The sequence below is a fragment of the Macrotis lagotis genome, chromosome 7 (genome assembly GCF_037893015.1).
Source record: "Macrotis lagotis isolate mMagLag1 chromosome 7, bilby.v1.9.chrom.fasta, whole genome shotgun sequence".
Classification (NCBI taxonomy): Eukaryota; Metazoa; Chordata; class Mammalia; order Peramelemorphia; family Peramelidae; genus Macrotis; species Macrotis lagotis.
In genome coordinates, this window is record NC_133664.1 from 46,879,924 (window position 1) to 46,901,795 (window position 21,872).

General features: G+C 41.8%; 1 protein-coding gene, 1 long non-coding RNA gene and 1 other non-coding gene across 5 annotated transcripts; 2 read left to right on the forward strand and 1 right to left on the reverse strand.

The window, feature by feature from the left end:
* Window positions 1–1,361: 1,361 nt before the first annotated feature.
* On the reverse strand, window positions 1,362–15,913 carry SLC25A38 (solute carrier family 25 member 38). Its single transcript, XM_074195903.1, has 8 exons — window positions 15,662–15,913; window positions 15,051–15,241; window positions 10,231–10,352; window positions 7,418–7,502; window positions 6,745–6,924; window positions 5,661–5,829; window positions 2,757–2,923; window positions 1,362–2,169 (listed from the first exon to the last, which is right to left on the reverse strand). Exons 2-8 carry the CDS (start codon window positions 15,117–15,119, stop codon window positions 2,047–2,049), a joined length of 915 nt encoding a protein of 304 aa, XP_074052004.1. The 5' UTR covers window positions 15,120–15,241; window positions 15,662–15,913; the 3' UTR covers window positions 1,362–2,046.
* Window positions 15,552–20,008, forward strand: LOC141494565 (uncharacterized). Of its 3 annotated transcripts, none has more exons than XR_012470479.1 (3): window positions 15,552–17,460; window positions 18,783–18,947; window positions 19,393–20,008. It is a non-coding gene; the product is annotated as an uncharacterized LOC141494565 (long non-coding RNA). The 3 variants fall into 3 exon arrangements; XR_012470480.1 differs by having other exon boundaries at window positions 15,552–16,444; window positions 17,335–18,947; XR_012470478.1 differs by having other exon boundaries at window positions 15,552–18,947.
* Window positions 19,902–20,008, forward strand: LOC141494617 (U6 spliceosomal RNA). The gene has a single exon (XR_012470510.1). It is a non-coding gene; the product is annotated as a U6 spliceosomal RNA (small nuclear RNA).
* Window positions 20,009–21,872: the final 1,864 nt, after the last annotated feature.

The window sequence follows — 21,872 nt, forward strand, 5'->3', positions numbered from 1 at the left end:
CCTTAAAGAATTTCATTAAAACCAGCCAGATCAAATTACCTTCTAAGTAAATTGGCCAATTCCTTCATGAAAAAGGAGGGGATCCATTAAGTAAGTACAGATTGGAGGAGGTAACTTTAGTGTAGGTCTGGGAAAAGTATAATCAATAACTCCACAGCTTCTCAGTGACCCAAAAGGCTTATCACCTTTGCCAAAATTAGAATGATGGCACATCCTATCCCTTGCCACTTTAATATGACTTTCCCCAAATTACTGAAAAAAACTATACATGCCATCATAAAGGAAAACTGCTTTTAATTTAAAAACTAAAATCAAAATCTGTCTTGCCTTTCAGATTCCTCAAGAGCTCGTGTGTATTCCTACTCTCTTAAGGACATGGCACAGGAAGGAATCAGGTTGTAGAGGCTTATGTGAAATTAGGGGATTTGATAACACAAGGCTGTGGTGTCCTCAGGGTGGGAAATAACATCTCTCCACTCCTCACAGCTTCCCCCCAATACTCCCATCCCAACCCTCTTTCCTGACTGCCTTGTCCCCTCCCAGAAATACTTATTATCCATCAGGGAAAGGTATTCGAGCATTAAACACAATGGAAAGTGACGAGTTTATAATCTCTGAATTAAGTAAACTTAGTTATGTGTCCCCTTTAATACCCCAAGTTTGGAAAACTAAGTCAAGCCCATAGTAAATTCTCCAAAAGCAGCTCTGAGCCTTCCACTGGGAACAGAGCAGGGGTAATTCAGTAAGGAGTCTTCCCTAAAATGCTTCTAGATCAGACATAGGGAACTTTTTTTCTGCCTATGGTCATTTGGATATTTATAACATCATTCCCCTGCTATATTTGGTCAAATATTTATTTACCCCTAAAAAGTTCCTACATTTATTGAATTTCAAGTCCCACCTGCAGTTGCTATGGCAGCACCAGACCAAATGATTTTATAGACCTTAGGACATTCCCCACCCCTGTTCTACACTAACAATACTGAGTCTTTTTACATTTCCTCTTAAAAAGGGTCTTTGAGGGGTGGCTAGATGGTGCAGTGGGTAGAGCACTGGCCTCAAGTCGGGAATATTCAAGTTCAAATCCAGCCTCAGACACTTAATAAATACCTAGCTGTGTGGCCTTGGGCAAGCCACTTAACCCCCTTGTCTTGCAAAAAACAACAACAACCAAAAAAAGGGTCTTTGGATCTTCTGCTTTGGCAAAATAACAGTACAGAACACATGAAGTTTTCCTAGTTTGAAAGGGAGTCATAAGGCAGTTTTCATTATAACAAGAACTAGATTAGAAAGACCACCACCCTCTTGGAGGAACTGTATCATCTTAAGACAAGGGGACAATACTAGTTAAGTAGTCTAAATAACTTTAAATAATGTGAATGATAAAGTGCTTGAATTTTTAAATCCTAACCTTAGTTGCTGAAAATGTCAAAGCAACTTGTTTAACTAGCTTGGAGTTTAGGTGTAAATAATATGTTCTTTCTAAGCCCAAACAGAAGTGAATTGGCTTGATAGGGAACAACTGGAAAACCAAATTTACCCACAAATATTAAGGACACAATTTTAAAAATGATTTCTTTTCTCCCTTATAGTTTGCCAAAAAACAAAATCTGCTATGGTGAAGGTCTTTTTTTCCACTTGTCAGAGCCTCAATAAATTAACATTGCAATTCAAAGACATTCTCCTTGGCACAAAAAACAGGCCTGGCTATACTGTCCCAAGTGCTTATCCAACTAACTTATACCAAAGTCCAACCTGATGCACATAGATGGTTCAAGTAGAATTAATTCTACAGAGAAATTTTTTCTGGATACCATGAACCTTGAACATGGTATACAAAACCTTCACCCCATCCCCAACCCAGTCAGTTTATTGGCAAGATGGGCCCCTTGGAATGCTTCAAATGGTCAAACATTTCCATTTCCTTCATATACTGACAGGAGATGAATCCATTCTGCCTTGACCTCTGGATTAGAAACCTCATCTTCCCCCAAAATGGACAAGCAGAGGAAATAGATTGATTCCTTCCCTTCTCCTTCCACTCTTTCAGGACTTCAAACCCATCTTAGCCATCATCTCTTCATAGACCGTCCAAGCCATGGCTGCCATCAGAGTTCGTCTAAGGGCACGGGGAACACCACCATGGAAGAAGCCAATTAGCCCATAATCCTACAAGAAGAAGTCAAAGTAAGAACAAAATTCTACAACCAAGATCAGAGGATACCACAATGAAGAGAATACAGGTTGGAAGCCTTGATGACAATAATTCTCAGACACTTTCCAGCTATGTGATGTGGGGCTAGTCACTTACCCTGAGTCTCAGTGTCATCATCCATAAAATCAGATAGGTCTAATCTAAGGTCTAACCATTAAGGTCTCTTTTAGCTTGAAGTCTATGATTCTTTAATAGGAAAATGTGGGCCCCAACATCTCAGTGCTAAGACTTTGGGGATAGCCTGTCTTCTTGTATCATCCTTTCCTTGATAAATGAACAATACTATAGATATTAACAAGTATGCTAGATCTTGGCAAGTCTTAGCTCATTCTCTACCCAGAATGTATTCCTAGCCCTAAAGCAATAATTTTTCCCACCTGTGGAGAGCTTTAGTTTACTAAACAATTTTCTCTCATAATCCTGTAAGACATGGGACATAAATTGTCATTTTAATATGAGCAAACAGTCTTGCCCAGATTAAAGACCAGAAAGGTCAGACACAGATACTGCAAAGACTAATGAGGAGCTAACTCAGTCTTACTTTGAAGATGACTGAAACAGTTTGGCCAATCCTCTGAAATTTCTGCGGTGACAGCTGCATGTGCGTTTTGATAACATCTGCAGGCTGAGTTACCAGTGACGCCAGAATGCCAGCAAAGGCCCCACAAGTGAAGTTCACAAAGGGAACGAGGGCAGCGTCCAAGTCATCTGAAATAAGACAAAAGCAAAATTCGCTGGACAGTCTCACCATCCAAGGGAATACCAGTCTTCCACTTCCTACCACTTCTTTACATGAACTACCAAGCTAAGGATTCAAAGCCAAATAAAGCCAGAAGCAAATTAGAAACATGAACTATTCTCACAAAAACATTTTGCTGCCCCCATATTTCCTTTGTCACTGATTACAAGTTAGGTCAATGGCACCTAGGGATTTTTATTTGGGGTTTGGCTTTTTGGGGGGTTTACTTTAGTCTTAGGGAAAGGAAGTATATTCTGTTTAGTCCTAGCACAGAATCACATCTTCTTCCTTAAGACCTGTCACTCCTGCCCCCAACAATCATAGCATGAGTCACAATTTCCTGCCCATTTAACTTATCCAAAGCTATAACTTGGTCTACACTACTGGCCAAAGAATTTTTTATTAGAAACTCAGCTAGATCTTCAGTTTCTAAGAGGGTGGATTCTGCTGTTCATATAAAACTTGCCTATTCCCCGAATGCCTCAGAAAATCAAGCCAATGTTTGTTTCTAAAGGAACTATACACCTCTTTATGCCAGCTAGAGAACATGCAAGTCCACTAGGGTTAGGCTGCCTTAAGAGTTTGGTGTATACCATACCTAAATGTTCCTCAAGATTCAGAAACAAACAAAAAATCTTCAGAACTTTGGAAGACCTCTTTTTTGTCTTGATTTTCACTATAATATTTTGAAACCAGTGAGGCCAAATGAACTGTCAGTCTTTATATATTGATGGTACAGTGATGATTGGCTCTAGAATCAAAGATCTGGGCTCAAATTCTGCTTCTGAGACATACAGTGTCGCCTTTGGCAAATCACAACTTCCCTGGGTCTCTCTAAAGCCTCTGGTCCATCACAAACTCTTTAGGTGCCTTAGTGGGTAGTGTACCTGGTCTGGATTCAAAAGACTCATTTTCTTGAGTTCCAATCCAACCTTAGATACTTATGAGCTTTGTGAACCTGGGCAGGTCACTTAACTCCATTTACCTCAGTTTCCTCAACTGTAAAATGAGTATGGAAGGAAGCTGCAAACCACTCCAATATCTTTGCCAAGAAAACCCCAAATGGGATCACAATGGGTAAGACAGGAATGAACATAACAGAACTTTGAATCAACTCCTTATGAACCAGCAATATGTTCAGTAGCTAAAAAAGCTAACACAGTACAGTAAGCGAAGGAGTGTCTAGGGATAATGGGAGATTCCCACAACTCATCTTGGTCAGCCTATTCTAGAGTATTATGGCCAGTTCTGGGAAACACATTTCAGAAAGGAAATGAACAAACTGGAGTATGGAGGAGGACAATGAAATTGGTGAAGGGAGCTTCAAGTTCAGGCCATAGAAAATTGAAATTAGGAATGTTTGGGGAGACAAATGGGGTGGTCTATTTGAAAAACCATCAAGGAGCCACTGGATTAATATATTTAGGTAAATTTAGACTTCATAGAAAGTAAAATGCCCCAACAATTAAGAGGTATCAAAAAGTAGCTCAGAAAGGAATGGATTTTGACTTAGTAGAGGGAGATCTTCCAGCAAACTCTAGATGATTAAGTAATGACCATGCTGTGGACAGAATTCTTTTTGAGGAACAAATTCAATTATATGGAAGAAGAAGAGATCCTTTTCAATTCTAAATTCTAGAATTCTCTCAAAATCTAACTTATCCACTTTCCAGGAATATAGACATCTGAAACCCAGAAGTCATACTATGTTCAATAATCCCTTATTTGAAAGAACTCTGCTCTCACTCTTTTTACTAGATGGCTCCCTAACCACAACTCCACCCTCCCTCTCAACCACAACTCCACCCTCCCTCTGTCCTGTTAAATGTGGCTGCTGATACTGTACCACTTCTACCTTCCAATGTTATCTGAAGAATTATGTTGTATGAGATATCATATGGAGCATGCTCAGTAATCACAAGGCCTCATGAAAATGTTGTTACCACTATTAAAACAGTTAGGTTATCAAAATGCTTAATCCTTAAAACTATTATCATTTGGATTGCAAAATTTTTCAAAAGAACATGAGCTCCTTGAGGGCAGCATCTTTTTTTGCCTCTGTATCCATAATATTTGGCATAAGGGAGGCACAAAACAGGGATTGCTGTTAATATACCTCATATCAAACTCTAAAGGTAAGCCTGGGGGAGGGAAAAATTATGTAAACTCATAAATCCTAGCATGCCAGCTACCCAAGGACCCAGGAATTGATAATGTGATTTCTGTCTGAGAAGCAATCTAGTCAAGTTTGGAAAGGCTCCTTACTGGAGGATTTCTGACCAAAGCAACTCATGAAGAAGGGATGGAAATTTGCATTGGTAGAGAAGTCACCACATTAAGAAAAATCACAGCTCCAGAAGAGTTACCTTAAACCATTAAAAGGAGATTTGGGCTGATCGTGACCACTACCATGACCACCCAGGCTTCTTTACTTCCCTCCCTCATCCTCTGAGACCTGGGATAAGCAATTTTGTCATTGGTGAGGGGGGCCCCCTCCATGAAGTCCCAATACCAGCTGCCAGAAATTAAATCAATAGGTCATTTTACTACAATTCATGGTGCTTTAAATACACAATAGTTCAGAGAGACCAACTGGAAAGAACCTGAACCAATACTAAACAAAAGCAGCCAAAATTGAATATGTTACTGAAATCGAGAAAGCAGATGAAGCCTCTCCAATTCCAAAGGCCCAGTCTATAGCCTTACCTTTCATCACAACCTTTCTGGTCTGGTTATAAAACATCAGGTAGATCCCAGAAAAGGGAGCATCTCGAAGGAGTGTTGCTGTCAGTCCACTAAAGAGGCCCTTATGTCCTTCTGTGCGATAGATGTTCTTCAGGGCACCATGGATGCTCTCGTAGCCATACCTCCCACTCTACAAAGGACACATAAAGCCAATAATTTTCCTACCAGAGGATGTGGAGTAACACATTGTCTACTTTGCATTCTGAATTAAGTTTGATAACCAAAAGATTGTGCCCCTAGCTCCTTCCTCCACCAAAATCCCTTCTATTAACATATATATATATATATATATATAATATATATAATATATATAATATATATAATATATATATGTACACACACACATATATGTATGTATATACACATACACATATGCATATATACAATGCATATATGTGTACATACATACATACATACATGTATGTATGTATGTATGTATGTAGATATGGACCTACTTGCTAAATTCCCCCAAAAGGTACATGAAGAGAGGGATAATTTCACTTTTGTGTGTGTCCACAACACCTAGCACATAGTAAACTTACTAACAGATACCTGATGATGGCTAGATCACCAATTAAGAGCTGGAAGGGACCTTAAAAGTCATCTAGTCCAATCCCCTCATTTTACAGAAAAGAAAATGGAAACCCACTGAGATAGAGTGATTTGCCCAAGGTCACCCAGGTCCTTAATGGCAGAGCCTAGATTGTAACACAGATCCTTGGATTCCAGATGGCACAATGGATAACCATCCCTGAAGTCAGGAAGACCTGGGTTCAAATGCTGCCTCAGACACTTAATAATTACTTAACTGTACGACCTTGGGCAAGTCACTTCACCCCACTGCCCTGCAAAAAACAAACAAAAATCCAGATCCTTACAATTCAAAATTCAGTCCTCTTTTCATTGCATATCAATCATGTCATCCTGTGGAAAGTCAGAGGGAGTTGGCCTACCAGTCCATGTTCCCAGGGTCTCTCCTCAATAATCCTAATGCCACTGGAATAGTCACCTGTAGTGTTTAGCTCAAAAAAAGCTCAAGACTCACCTCATACCTTGTCTTGACCACAGTGATGGGCAACATGCAGACCCCTGCAACAGCCCGGGAGCCAATCCCCAGCATGACAGACTGAAGAGCTGTAGGGGGCTGCCCCAGGAGAAAGTACTGCTTCATGTAGTAGAGAGTCCCAAAATAGATCCCAACTCCAGGGACACATCTTACAATGGACTGTAAAGGAGGAAGCAAGAGTAACTACAAGAGCTGGGCTGGACCCTGCCTCAGACATGGCTCTATAGCACATAAATCAATAGATCTTATGGGCATTTATGTGTATAAGAATACACCCAAAGCACTCGATGGAGAGGTAAAATGGCAAGAACTGGCCTTGAAGGTAGGATGGATGGGGACCCTGGCCATGTCAGCTAACCTCCTTGTTCCCAATATTCCAGAGCATGAGGAAGTCTCCTCTTGGAAAGCTTCCAATACCCAGGCTATCACAGGCCCTGGTCCTGCTTCAATCCCATAGCACCAACATTTATTAAGTGAAGAGTCGGTTTTTCAATCATTCTTTCAGCAGGGAAGTGATAAGATGAGAAAGTTCAAGAAAATCATAGGGCTCTAGTCCCACCCCAATCTCTAGTTCATATGTATATTCTAAGAATTCAGTAGAAATGTCTAATCAAAAACTGGTGCTCAAGATCCAAGCCAACAGGACACTTACTGGAGACATTCCTTTCCAAAGTCCCAGCAGACTTTCTGTGCAAACAACCTTGTATAACAAAGATACCATTCCAATACGTTTTGACCTGAAAGAGGAGATAAAAGACAGAAAATAAGACACAGTCTTTAGATGGTTTCTCCACCAATAAACACATGTTCTTCAAGGACACCATGGTATAGACAATTATGTTCATATCACCTGTGACATTTGTTGTTACATGTATTTGACCCTTAGTATGTATGATTATATGGAAACATATATGTGTATGGGAATACTCATTGCCTTCTGCTGTTTCTACACTATTTTGTGTAAAATGTTTATCTATCTAACTAAACAGCAAACTGCTTAAGGGTTGAGACCAACATTAGGTATTACTGACAACCACTTCCCACCAGAGTTAGTCAGATTCATAATTATATGATAATCCATTTACAATGAATTTTTTGGCAAAAATGTGAAATGTCATCTGAGGACACCTAGATCAATGGAAGCCTCAGATAAAGGAATGAAGAGTTGTCTAAGAGGCTGAACTCCTTGGAAAAGAAGATGGGGGGGGCAGCTACATGGTACAGTGGATAGAGCACTGGCTCCAGAGTCAGGAGGACCTGAGTTCAAATCCAGAATTAGCCACCTAATAATTACCTAGCTGTGTGACCTTAGGCAAGTCACTTAACCCCATTGCCTTACCAAGAAAAAGAAGGAGGGGGAGGGGGAGGGGGGAGGGGGAGGGGGAGGGGAGGAGAAGATGGGGCAAGGGATTTGATGGTATCCCATACTCTAAAAGAGTAAGCATGACCTTATCATCAATCTGATCATGACAACATGAAACAAGAACCAGCATCAAAATATAATGAGACAGATGAAACTATTTTCTGTTATAAATATGGAGTAGATAGATTTAGGGATAGAATGAAGGAAGTCAATGTTCAAAAGGCATAAATATGTTCAAGAAATGAAGGTTATAGAATTTTGCTGAAAAATTTAGTGTTCAACCAATCTTGAACACATTAAATTCTTACTGTGTGCCAGATTAAAAAAAAACTTGGAATGTGAGATATCTCAGCTGAACAAAATGGAAAATAAAACAAAGCAATGAATTTCAAAGAAATTAAAGCATTTATATTGTAGATCTAACAAGTGAGTTAGAGATAGAGAAAAAATATTCACCTTGATATAAGAAAACTATTAAAAAAAATTCCAAAGGAATTAAAATAGTAGCTCAAGGGTATCAAAGTCCAATTTACTTCCTAGTCAGCAAAAGGTACTACTTTTGAGTAAAATCAGGTTTAGGGTTGAGGAGCCCAGTTAAGACAAGATGGCGAAAAACTGAACCCAGAGACTGCATTCCCTGCCTAGTACCTCAAACATATAGGAAACAAGTTACAGTGTTTATGGGATGGAAAATTTTTTGCTTCAGGGATAGATGTACCAACTTCACTAGACTCTCACTATTTCTTTAAGAGGCAAAGGCATTGTGGACAGTTACAGTTCAACTGGAATTCTTTGAAGAATTTGTGAAAAGTCTGAGAATTTGACTTGTTTTGGAAAAGAAAACAGCTTAAGAGAAAAACTGAGAAGATGGAGAGAAAGAACTTCTTTCCTTGGAGAACTGTATTTTTGAAAACTATATAGTTTTCAAAAGAGCAAGAAGAGAAAGCTGAGTTGAGGGCCTGTCCTTCCAGAATTGAGAAGTCAGCAGAACGATAATGGAAAGAGATGACTTTGGCCATGCTATTGCTCAGAACACATAAGTTGTAAATAACTGTTTTGTTTTTAATGCAAATTGTTAATATTTCTCTAGGTAATAAATGATATTTAAAGCTAGAAGATTATGGAGCATGATCCAGAAAGGTAAGAAAAAGTTTAATGTAAAGGTTTCTATTGTTTATTAACATCTAATAAACTAAGGGTGCAGGGTTAGAGCTAATTGATTATTTAATGAGCAACACTGCAGTTTTAGCAATTTGTGAAGAAATAACTGAACATATCCTTTGATAGAGTCAGAAAGAGAACAAATAAACTGAGCCAGTATCAGGTAGAGGGGTAATTACCCCACATATATTATACTTGGAGAATTGTCATTGTATTTAAATCTCTGCTACCATGAAAGAAGGCAAATACACTAACTGGAGGTTAGTTAGTTAGGAGGTTAATTAGAAAATAATTTGACACAAAACTAAAAGAGAATGGAAAAGAGAACTACAAAAATTGTTAGTGGAAGTTACATAGGACTGGTGATGGTAATAATCCTTTTCTCCAAGACACTTGGAACAGATTACTACTTGGAGTATTCTTCTCTTTACAAAGTTGTTGAAACCTACTTCTAATGGTACATACAATTCTTCATTTATGTAAGTGAATCTCTAAAGGCCCAGCATCTGGTTCAAAGGACATGTTGAAGTTAGGAACAGAAAAGGGAAAATAGGAAGAAGAAGAGATGTGGGGTCAGATACCAACACACAAACAGGAGAGGACAAGCATCATATGGGGACCACGGATGGAGAGAGGACAGATGAGGATATTCAGAACAGAGCAGGGCAAAGGTTGCCTCTCAGCTCAGGTCTCAAACCAAGCCACAATCCAACACAGCAGTGGCAAGCTGTCTTGTGTCCCTTCTCCTCTTTTATTTTGGGGAGTGAGAGGCTGTTGAACATAGAGCTGAGGGGCAAGAGCAGAGAGCCAGCCCAGTATTATTGGATCAAGTTAATAAAGTTGTTTTTTGAAATGCAAATTGTAGAATTCTAAGAGTCAAATTTATGTAATACTAATTTACATTAAGCTGCACCTATCTATAATTAGCAGGCAACACCTACCCATGGTGTGCTGGTTGGAGAGTCTGCAGTCTAGTTTTAAGCAGATCTAGAGGTTGAAAAAGCAGAGCAGAACAGGTCCCACTGATGGAACCACACAGAAAGGCCTTTATCGCAGGATGCAACTGAAAGACAATTGAACATCATGATGCAAATGAGGAACCCAAAATCATTAGATAAATTCATAGGAACTAATCTCTTTTCTCCCAAAATTAATACAATTGAATCTTTCAAAACATTACAGTCTACATTATTTCACCTTAAACATTAATGGAATATCAATCAGAACTCTAGTTTCCTGATTACCTGACTGCTATTTTATATTACAAAAAAAAAAAAAACTCAGGGACAATTAGGTGGCACAATGGATACAGCAGCAGGATACAGTCAGGAGGACCTGAGTTCAATCCCAGCCTCCAACAATAATTAATGCAGCTGTGTGTGACCTTGGGCAAGTCATTTAACCCCATTGCCTTGAAGAAACAAAAACAAAAATAAAAAACTTAAAACCCACTCTCAAAAACTATCATTAGACTATACACAACAATGGCTTTTTAGGGGAGGCTAGGTGGTGCAGTGGATAAAGCACCGGCCCTGGAGTCAGGAGTACCTGGGTCCAAATCCGGTCTCAGACACTTCATAATGACCTAGCTGTGTGGCCTTGGGCAAGCCACTTCACCCCATTTGCCTTGCAAAAAAAAAAAAAAAACTAAAAAAATGGCTTTTTAAAAGCATAATTTTACAATATTAAAAATATATCTTAATACATCCTATCTTCCCCATTTACTAGTTAAAAAGAAACCCTTTTCCCCAGTCATGATTACTCATTTGTTTCAATCATGCCTGGTGGACCAAAGAAGTGTCTGTATGAGTTTACTACTTTTGAACTCAGGTACTCCTGACTCCAGGGCCCGTGCTTTATCCACTGCGCCACCTAGCCACCCCTACTACTTTTAATAGTGCCAATTACTACAGATAGCACCAAACCTAGAGGTGACCACCCATAAATCAATCCTACATAGGATACCTTTTGACCCAGTGTGATAAAAAGGGACTTCAAAATACAGTTTGTTTTCATCTATTAGCTACAACACGGGAACCCTTTTGCAGGGATAAATTAGGTTACATATAATTTAGCTTGACATGGCCAGTGATAAGGGGATGAGACTCTTAAATAGTTACGAAAAGATGGCAAATAAAAGTCATATTTTGAACCTAAGTAGAAAACAGCTAATCTGTGATAATTTTATAGGCTCACTAATGAAAACGGGGATTTGAACAGAAGACTATCTTAAAATTCAGCTAACTCTAAGCAGGAAAAATGCTTTACGTAAAGCTTAGCAACAACCCTGGAAGGCAGACATTTTATTATCTTTTTATGGATGAGAAAATTCAAGCAGAGGTATAGGTGACTTGCCCAGGGTCACAAGGTCTGAACTCCAGTTTTCCTACTTCTGGGCCCAGATATCTACCTATGCACTGATCCTGACAGCTCTTTATCATTGGTAAAAAGCTTTCCATGATATAAGTCTGATGATGGTCCTACAGGTATTATAGGCATCACTAATCTGTCTTTAGGAAATTGAGATGCCCAACGTGATTGCAGAGATTTAATGTAGAGGTAAAGGTGTCCTAACACCTTTGGCAGATTCCTAGAAGGTGAAGACGCACACTAAGTGCTTGATAAATTAAGAAACTGAAGCAGCTGGGAGAAGTAGGGGAGAACCTTACTAGCTGTGTTGCTTAACCTGATGAACCACTCCAGTATCTCTGCCCTGAATTTTGATAGAAAGTGGGATTAAAAACTACACTTGAAAGACCATATTGGAACTCTTAGATCCAAACGAATGCTGACTCCTTCAGGCAAACCTTCGGAGACTATACTTGGTTATATGCAACGTAAGGAAGACTGTCGCTGATCAAAAATTCCATTTTTTCCTATTTCCTCAACAGTAGACCCTTAGCTTTGTAAGGATGGAATTTTGGTTTTCCAGAAGGAATCAAAAAGCCTTTGGAACCAAGCCAAAGGACCCAGCTAAGTTTCTGTCATAAAATAGGGGGTTAAACAGAATTGGCGGCAAGTGGATAAGATGGAGAGAGCTGGAGTTGGGGCCTGGAGGGCCGGGGCTGCCCTTGGGGCTCGGACACTAGCGGTGCGACCCCTGGCAGGTCATTTACCCTGTCTGCCTCAGTTTCCTCATCGGGTCAAATGAGAAAAGGAAAGGGCACAGCCACCGGGCTGCCAGCCCCCCCACCCCAAACTGCGCCCGCGGGGCAGCCCCGGGCCGGCGCTCTGGAGGCCTGGCTCTAGCTCCGAGCTGACACATTTGGCTCGTTTTGTGCTCACAACAGCGGGGGCTGCGCCCCCCCCCGGCCCCCTTCAGTGCCCGGCGTCTGCCTCAGTTTCCCCGTCTGTCTCAGCCCCGCCCTGAGCCCCGCCCCCAGCCCCGCCCCGCGCCGCCGCTCACGCCCACGCCCGGCTCCAGCTCCGACAGAACCATCCTCATCCGGGGAAGGAGCCCCCGCCCGCCCCGTCCCCGCTCCGGCCAATCCCGAGGCGGGCGGCCCGGAGGTCAGCCAATCAGGAGGCGGGGGCCGGACGAGGAGCGGGAGGACCGGGAAGGCTGGCGCCAGCAGGGCCGCGGCCGGGGGGGGGGGGGGTCCTGCCGGCGGGGAGCGGGCGGAGCGGGCGGAGCGGGCTCCGGACCAGGCCGGACGCCCGCGCGGCCCCCCCCCCCGCGCCGCCACCACGCGGCCCTTCACGGCTCCAGGCCCAGCAGCGCCAGCCGGGGCCCGTGCCAGGCGCCGCGCCCCCGCCGGGCAGGGCAGGGCACCGGGTGCTGCTTCCACTCCAGGGCAGGGCCGGGCGCCGGCGCTGCAGCTTAGGGGCCACGCAGGGTACTGACCGACCTATCTCAGCATGGCAGTGCCAGCGCAGGCCGGCATCACCAATCCTCTAACTCACACAAAAATGAATGGAAAGGGGGCGGCTCGGTGGCGCGGTGGATGGAGCGCCGGCCCTGGAGTCGGGGGGACCTGAGTTCAAATCCGGCCTCAGACACTTCATAATGACCTAGCTGTGTGGCCTTGGGCAAGCCACTTAACTATTGCCTTGCAAAAAAGAAGCCCCAAAATTAAAAAAAAAAAACGAAAAGTGTTGGAAACCCTTGTTTGATTGAGGGTTGCCACAGATCTTCAATTTGTAAAAAAGAAAAAAAACCAAAATCTTTGGAATACAGTAAAGCAAAACTCAATAAAAACAAGGTATGCCCGTCTCATATTTGATTTTCACAACAGCCCTGGAACGTAAATTTTTTATAATCTTCATTTTAAGGAAAACTGAGGCAAACGCTGTGCTTAAATGACTTCCCTAGGGTCACAAAGCTAAAAACTATGACAGCTAGCATTTAGAGCACTTTAAAAACACTTCATTTGATCCTCACAACAATCTTGGGAGAATACCCCAAGTGCTATTCTTATCACCATTCCCATTTTACAAAGGCAAATAGAGGCAAAGTAATTCACCCAGGGTCACACAGATGGTATGTATCTGAAGCTAGATTTGAACTCAGGTCTTCCTGACTCCAGTGCCACTGTGTCACCTTACAGACCTAGAGACACAGCACAGGATAACAGAACATGACTATCCTGAAGTCAGCTGACCTGGGTTAAACTTCCTCTTTAAAAAAAATCCATGACCTTTTTTCACATGTTAACTGGGTGAACACAGGCAGATCAAAGGCAGATCCCCTAACCTCAGGGACCCCTTGCCCTCAATATTCTAAGATAATTAGAGTCAGGTTATAGAAAGGAGTCTATAGAAGGAGGCATCTTGTCCAACCTTCTCATCTTCCAGATGAGGAAACTCAGACCTAACAGTGTGACAGGAATGTCACTAGCAGTCACTGGGCTTCAAAGCTGGGGCTCTCAGTACTCTACCAAACAGATCCAACCTGTTTACTCCTGCCCTGGGATCTGAAACCCCCATCAGTCTCAGTTCCTTTCCTGGCTTCCCTGATGGGGTTGCAGTTGGGATTCATTCCTCTCCATCTTTCAACTTTCTATTCCAAATCCTGTGCTTTGGCCTTTCCAGTAGAAAGAGGCTTAAAAAAATATCTACCCCTCTATTTTTATACACCACCCTCTATGGTTTAATGGGGGGCGAGGGAGCAATAGATAAAGAGCTGGGGTTGGAGTCAAGGCCTCAGTTCAAGTTAAGCCTCAGATACTTAAAGCTGAACAGCTCAAACCTGTTTGCCTCAGTTTCTTCAACTGTAAAATATGGATAATAACACCTTTCTCCCAGGGTTGTAGTGAGATCAAATGAGATACTTATAAAGACAAAAGCTCTTAGCATAATGTCTGATACAATTTAGACCCTCTATAAATTTTCTCTCCTATCTCTTTATAAATATTATTAGCTCTGTTTTAAAGCAAATTCCACATGTTGCAGGCTGTCGGTTCACTCCCTTTCCCTCTAGTGCAGGATGCAAAGAACTTGTCATGTCGCAGTCTATCCCCACAGGCTTGCATTACAGCAAGGAGGGGAAAAAAGTCCTAGAGAACTCACAAACATCGCCCCATCACCGCGCTAGAACCTCCCTTGCAAACAACTCCACCCCCTTCCAACAAACAACCTCAAAGTCGGAGGGGTGGAAAACATCTATTTGCAGCTCAATCTACTCCAGCAGCTTGGGGTGCCGGTCCCACCCTACCCCACCCATACTGAAGCAGTCTCGAGCGCCTTAGGACACCCTCTTCTGTCCCAAGGGCTCCTGCTAGCTCGCTCGAGGTTATCTGAGGCCCCGCCCGGCCACATTTACCATAAGAGTTTCCACTTTGTCTCCAACATCTTGAGTTTTGAGTATCGGGGCCCGGGATTTCTGGATCATCGAAGAGGATGCGCTGGGGTCTGGCTGAGAAAGACAAGGGTGAGGCGGGAACCCTCCTGGGCTTCCCAGCTCCCGGGGCCCAGGAGGAGCTAGGCCGGCCAATACAGGTGTCCCAGGAGGTGCTGGAAAGGGAAGGCAATTTGTTAAGAGCGGATTGGTCATTTCCCCTCCCCCTCGGCGGCACCCCCTCTCCATAGCCAAATCCCTTCCTTCACTAGCCGAGAAAGTCCATCTCTAGTCTCCTCTCTTATCTGTCAAAGCTGTTTTCCTCTGGGGGAAGGAGAGCGCGCCAGGGGCAGGCTCCATCTCCACGCTCGTAAACACAGCTGATCCCACATTGCCTGGCACACAGCAGACGCTTAATCAATGCGTGCGGGATGGCATGCAATGCGTTGCCGATCCGGGTACCCCCCGGGCTGGCCGGCCTCGGGGGCTCCCACCGCGCTGGCCCCGGCCGAGACCGTGCTCCTCCTAACACAAACCTAAGTCCCCGGGGTTGCCGCGGAGGGCAAGCACAGGCTTCGTGGGGCGCCGAGGGTTACCTGGGAAACGGGGCTGTTCTCAGCGGCTTCCCAGAGGCCTGGGCTCCCCCATCTCCATCCTCCCGGGGGGCGGCACAACCGCGGGCACGGCCCAGGGGGTCCCCTTCTCCTCCAACTCCGCAACCGCCCCTTCTCGAATCTTCGCCCGGGAGGCCCTTGTCCCTCTGCCCTTCCTCCCGGGCAGGGCCTCCGGGCTCGGGGCTCCGCGGCCGCCCGTCAGACGTGGGACTTTTTTTTTGTTTTTAAGTGGGTGAAGCCAAGCGGGGGAACTGCTTCCGGGGTTAACGTCGGGGCGCCCCCGAGCCGGCGCCGTGACCCCCCCGCCTACAGCGACCCCTGCCGAGGAGGTGTGGAACTGCAGCTGTAGAACCGAGGAGGCGTGGTTCTGTGATGTCTCATTCCTAAACTATGTCTGAGATAAAAAGCCACCAAAAGACGTGGAGGCTCTTCTGAGCAAAAGAGAAAGTTTCTTTTGGCTTTTCTCCAGAAAAGGGCACACTCCAAGTCTCACAAGATCAAGGACCCAGTTGACAGGCAAGATTACATGGTCTAACCCCTGGTCCTCCCTATCCTCCCTCTCTGTGGACTCACTCTTCAGAGCTACATTCCACTGGTGAAAATCTACCCAGCAACAAAGAAAAGAATGCAAGGTCTTCATAAAATATGACCTCACCACCCAGATGGCGAGAATAACCTTCAGGATTATAACCATCTTATTGAAGTCTTCTAAGTCTGCTGATCATCAAACAAGTCAGGAGGCTTCTGAGCTTCTTGGAATGCAAGGTTTTTGTCATGGGAAAAAAACTACCATCCTAGTAGTCAGTAAAAGTAGTTTTATCAAAAATGAGGAGAGTGAGCCACCTGTTTGGAGTACAGGGGACTTTCTTCTAGAAAGAGTTTATGATGCTTTCATATTTCTTAACCCTGACAGGACTTCACTAGGAACATTAACCCTGAAATGGTTTTATTGGGAATATTCCACTCACTTTGGAGGCAAGGGAGCCAAGCTTCTTTATCTGACAGAGGGGGAAACAGAAGCCCAGAGAAGAGTAGGCTCTTGTCTAAAGACCCAGGCAGGATTCAAACCAGGGATCCTAAATCCACCTCTTCCACCCCCCCATACCCAGCTCCTTCTAAAGGCTGAGTTCCTAATCATTTCTGTGTCCTCTTTGGATGCCCCAGAAGTCTGAGGAAGCCCAAGGACCCTTTCTTAGAATATAGCTTTTAGAGGCATGAAATAAATTCCATAGAATTACAAAGAGCAGTAATCTAACAGATATACAAACTAGTAAAAGACAAGTTTATGGTCCCCCAGTGCCTTAAGTTTCATAATAAAAATGAAGTACCATATAGCACCTACTGTACACTAGATACTATGCCACATACTTTACAAACATTATCTTATTTGTTCCTCACAACAGCCCTGGGAAGGAAGAAGGAGGTTCTGTGATTCTTCCCACTTGACTGATGAGAAAATTGAGGCTCAGAGTTTAGTGACTTGCCTAGCATTCCACAGCTAATTAACATCTGAGGTTGGATTTAAACTAGTCTTCCTGATTCCACATCAGACCATACTAGGTTCTTCAGAGTAATCTCGGATTGCTAGATATGGAAGCAGGGGCCTGGGTTTAGATGCTGACTCTTACCCTCAATAAACTCCTTGGTTTTTATAGGTGGATAAAATCTGGGAAGACTGGATTGAGAGTTGAACTATTTGGATTCAAGTCCCAACTCCTTTTTTTCCTTTCTTTAGCAGCATTAAGAATTAATCTTGGAAAATTCTCTTTCAAGGATTATGAGTGAGTCAAACCTTTTAATAATACCTTTCTTAATTCTTTTTAATCCTCCCTTGATTTAATCCAGGACTGTCCAACCTTACTTTTCAAAGTTTGGGGTTGGTTTTTTGGGTTTTTTTGCAAGGCAATAGGGTTAAGTGATTTACCCAGGTCATACAACTAGTTATTAAGTGTCTGAGGTCAAATTTGAACTCAGGTCCTCCTGACTCCAGAGCCAAGAGCTCTATCCACTGTGCCACCTAGCTACCCTGTTTTCAAAAAGGGCACCTGTTTTATTTAAACAAAAACAGCTGCCCTGTTTTATTGAAACAAAAGAAAATATATTTTGATTCGCCATTTTAGTGAGAGCTCTTCAGTAGCTCTGCTTTGTTTACTAAAGCATTTAGTAAACCCACTGGCAGGCTGCACAAAATCAAACTGGGCTGTTTATACATAATTGTTGCCAGTTCCTTCCCCCCTTACACTGTGATGTGATGAAGTGGAAATACTGAGCAGAAAGCAAATAGTTAACTTGTACCTTCCCATACTGACTTTCTTCCTACAAAGCCCCTCTTGTGTAACTTAAGAGATCGTTTTTTTCATCATCTCTGGGAAATTTTTTTGTTTTGTGACTCTTTAATCTGAGAGAGATTCTCATCAATTATTCTTTATTTGATCAGAAACCTCCCTATATTATATACTTTATATATATATAAACATTTCCCCATGACACATCTTGCCCCAGACATTGACCAGAGCCATCTGGTCCACTGAGGCATGCAGAGAATATTGAAAGCACCTAGAGCACTGGCCTGGAGTCAGAAGGACTTGAGTTCAAATCGGGCCTCAGATATTTGATATTTACTAGCTGTGTGACCTTGGGCAATTCACTTAACCCCCTTGCATCACACACATACAAAAAGATTAAAGCAAAGGAAGGCTGAGGTAACAAAATTGCCCAAATAATGAGCAAACTATCCTTGTTTATTTCTGAAGTGACTTTCCAAATCACACATGAGCAGCATCCCCCCCCCCCCCCCCCCCGCCATCCCTTACAGTTCACCCTCCCTTTCTAGGATTTCCCTTTAAACATTTTTATCTTCCCATATGTTGCTAGTTCTTGAAACTCAGCCAGCTTGGAAAAATGCAATAAACTCTGTCTGCCCCCTATAACTCTGTCATTGAGTCTATGAATTCTTCATTCTGCTCAACCCAAAACTATACTCCATCAAATCAGGCTTCTCAGAATATTAACTGCAATTCTTATTGTTGATTACCATAAGGATACCTGTCTATTAGGGCAGATTTTTAATTCTTTATCCATCCAGGACTCATTTGTCTCATAGTTAAAATGAAGATCGTGAACTAGATGACATCTGGCCCCTTTTAGCTCCAAATCTATGATCCTAAACCAGTTAATCTCAATGGATCTCAGAATCCTCATCTGTAAAATGAAGGGATTGGACCAAATGGTCTCCGAAGGATCCTCTAGACCTATTTCTCTTCAGCTGGTAAGAATTGAAGCAGGTTGAAAATAGAGAATATAGTTCTCAGCAGGCTGTGTCCTTGACAAATGTTTATTTTGAGAATTACTATAGTTTGAATTATCAATAAAAGCGATCGTCAGTTCAGTGTAAAATAGAGATGTAAACAGAGAGCAGTAAAACTTAAAATTGCCATATATATATATATATATATATATATATATATATATATTTCTGTCACAAGTGGTTGGAAATTCACCTTTCACATAAAGCCTCCTTTTAATCAGATTAAATTAGAAAAGGTGAAACTGTCATTTGTAAAGATAAGAGAACAAGATAATATTTCTGGTTTAAAAAAGGGAAAGACTTATGAAGATCATTTAGCATATCTGATAGATCATCATGGTCCAAAGTAAGGTAGGGACCTTTTCTGAATTTAATGAGATTGTTGATAATGATCCTTCTGTCCTAGATGACTGTGACTCAAAACACATCAGAGAATTTCGTTGATGGACAAGTATGGAAAATCCCCACCCACTGAAGACTTCTGACAGTGCCAATGTATAAATATGTTCCCCCCCAAAGCTACTGTGAGCCCAGTTCTATTGAGCTTCAAATCATACATGATTTATAGAAGGCTTAATGAACTAATAAACATGTCTTTTGTAAAGCCAAACTCTAGGTAACCCTTTCTCTCATTACATAGAAAAATTTAGGGTAAGACCCTAGGCATTTTTCAAATATTTGGATTTGGATTCCCTAGAAAGCCTTTTTGGATTTATTTTTTTTTCTTTCTGCCTTAGTAGACTTAAAAGGAAATTTGAAAGCTTGATAATTTTCCTAATTTTCTATTTAAAAGGTAGCCAATCATGAACCTACTCACAAAGTGGTCTCAAGCAATCTCCAAGCTCTAATCACACTGTACCTAGCTCTCCCTCATGCCAACATTTTGTTACTTGTCATCTTCAAGAATAAAGGATAGTGCTCGCTTCGGCAGCACATATACTAAAATTGGAACGATACAGAGAAGATTAGCATGGCCCCTGCGCAAGGATGACACGCAAATTCGTGAAGCGTTCCATATTTTTTTATTAGAAAGTTCTTAACTTTAGTATTTTCTTAGTTGGTTATAAAATAGAAATTCATTTTTTATAAATCATTTGCTGAATAAAGTTTTATATGCTTTATTTTTTAAATTTGAATTATATTTTTTCAATGAACCAAGAAATCTATCTTCTACCTATGGGAAAAAATGAAAGAAAAACAACATTTTTATAACAAATAGGAATAGTCAAGCTCTGGCCATATCCAAAAAAATATGGTTCAATCTCTCCTGAATCCATTATTTCTCTGTCAGGAGGTAGGTATATGAATCATGAGTCCTCTGGAATCATGGTTAGCCATCGTTCATAAAGTCTTTCAAAGTTGTTTGTCTTTATTATATTGCTCTTATTATATAAATTGTTTTCCTGGTTTTGCTTACTTCCCTCTGCATCAATTTGTAAGTCTTCCCAGATTTCATTGAAACTTATCCTTTTGGTTATCAAGGAGCACTGAAAACAGAAAAAGAATCTTTTTAGAAACACAAACAAGGGGTGGCTAGGTGGTGCAGTGGATAGAGCACCGGCCCTGGAGTCAGGGGTACCTGAGTTCAAATCTGGCCTCAGACACATAATAATTCCCTAGCTGTGTGGCCTTGGGCAAGCCACTTAACCCCATTGCCCTGCAAAAAAAACCCAACAAAAACCTAAAAAAAGAGCTGCTATGAATATTTTTTTGGGCGGCTAGGTGGTGCAGTGGATAAAGCACCGGCCCTGGAGTCAGGAGTACCTGAGTTCAAATTCGGTCTCACACTTAATAATTACCTAGCTGTGTGGCCTTGGGCAAGCCACTTAACCCCATTTGTCTTGCAAAAACAAAAAAAATGAAACACAAGTAAATTTTTTTTTATTTCTAGAGTAACAGAATTCACCTTGCCAGCTTTCAAATGAATAACAAAGCATATAAAAAAATAAAAATAAAAAAAACAAAAAAAACAAAAAAAAGAATAAAGGATAAACATCATCATCATCAATGTTATCACTGCAATAGCAGGAGGACTTGAAGTGGTGCCATTCCAATTCACAGAGTACAAGAGAGTTCTTTCTTTCCCAAGCATTTCCCATAAGTATACTTAAATAAGTGCTTGTTGAGTAATACTGATACTAGACCACAGTCAAATGACACTTTAGGGCTAGAAAGACTCTTGGGAAAACTAAGCTTCTTTATTCTCCCACCATCCACTGGCTTCATGTAATTCAAGGGTCAAACCTCTACAGCATTGTTGGAATGCCCTCTATCCCTAAGTTCATCATTTAATTTTCCTTGATTTCTTCAGGACTCAAATCAAAGGCCAAATTTTTAGGAATGCTTTTCCTGGTACTCCCTCACCCCTACCCCCCCCTTTGTAAGATTACCTTCCTCTAAACCATATATTGTATATTCCTAATTATTTACAAACATCCTCCACTAAAACAGGAGCTCCTTGAAGTCAGGGATTATTTTTGTTTTGCTTTGCATCCCCAGTGTGCTTGGAACTTAGTAAACTCTTTTAAAAATATTTAATTTATTTCTTTTTCCAACAACATATAATGGTAGTTTTTAAATAATCTTTTTTTGCAAGGTTTTGTGTTTTACATTTTTCTCTCTCCCTCCCTTCCCTCCCCCCTCCCCTGAAAGAAAATATTGATCATGTTGTGAGAGAAGATTGAAATCCAAATGGAAGAAAAAATTAGTGAGAACAAATCATATAATTAGTAAGTTTACCTGACTAACCTAGAGTGGTTAAGTTGTGAAACCCAGGGCAAGTCTTTAACCTCTGTTTGCCTCAGTTTCCTTATCTGTAAAATAACAACCAGGGTTGTTATGAGGATCAAATAAGGAAAAAATTGTGAAGTCTTTAGCATAGAGTCT

What these genes read in the sequence shown, in the direction of transcription:
- SLC25A38 (XM_074195903.1), bottom strand. Translation starts at nt 15,119, where the DNA reads ATGATCCAGAAATCCCGGGCCCCGATACTCAAAACTCAAGATGTTGGA. An exon ending in TGGTCAAGACAAGGTATGAG is followed by an intron (nt 5,830 to 6,744) that starts GTGAGTCTTGAG and finishes TGTCCTTTGTAG; the next exon opens with AGTGGGAGGTATGGCTACGA. An exon ending in CTGTTTCAGTCATCTTCAAA is followed by an intron (nt 2,170 to 2,756) that starts GTAAGACTGAGT and finishes TTCTTCTTGTAG; the next exon opens with GATTATGGGCTAATTGGCTT.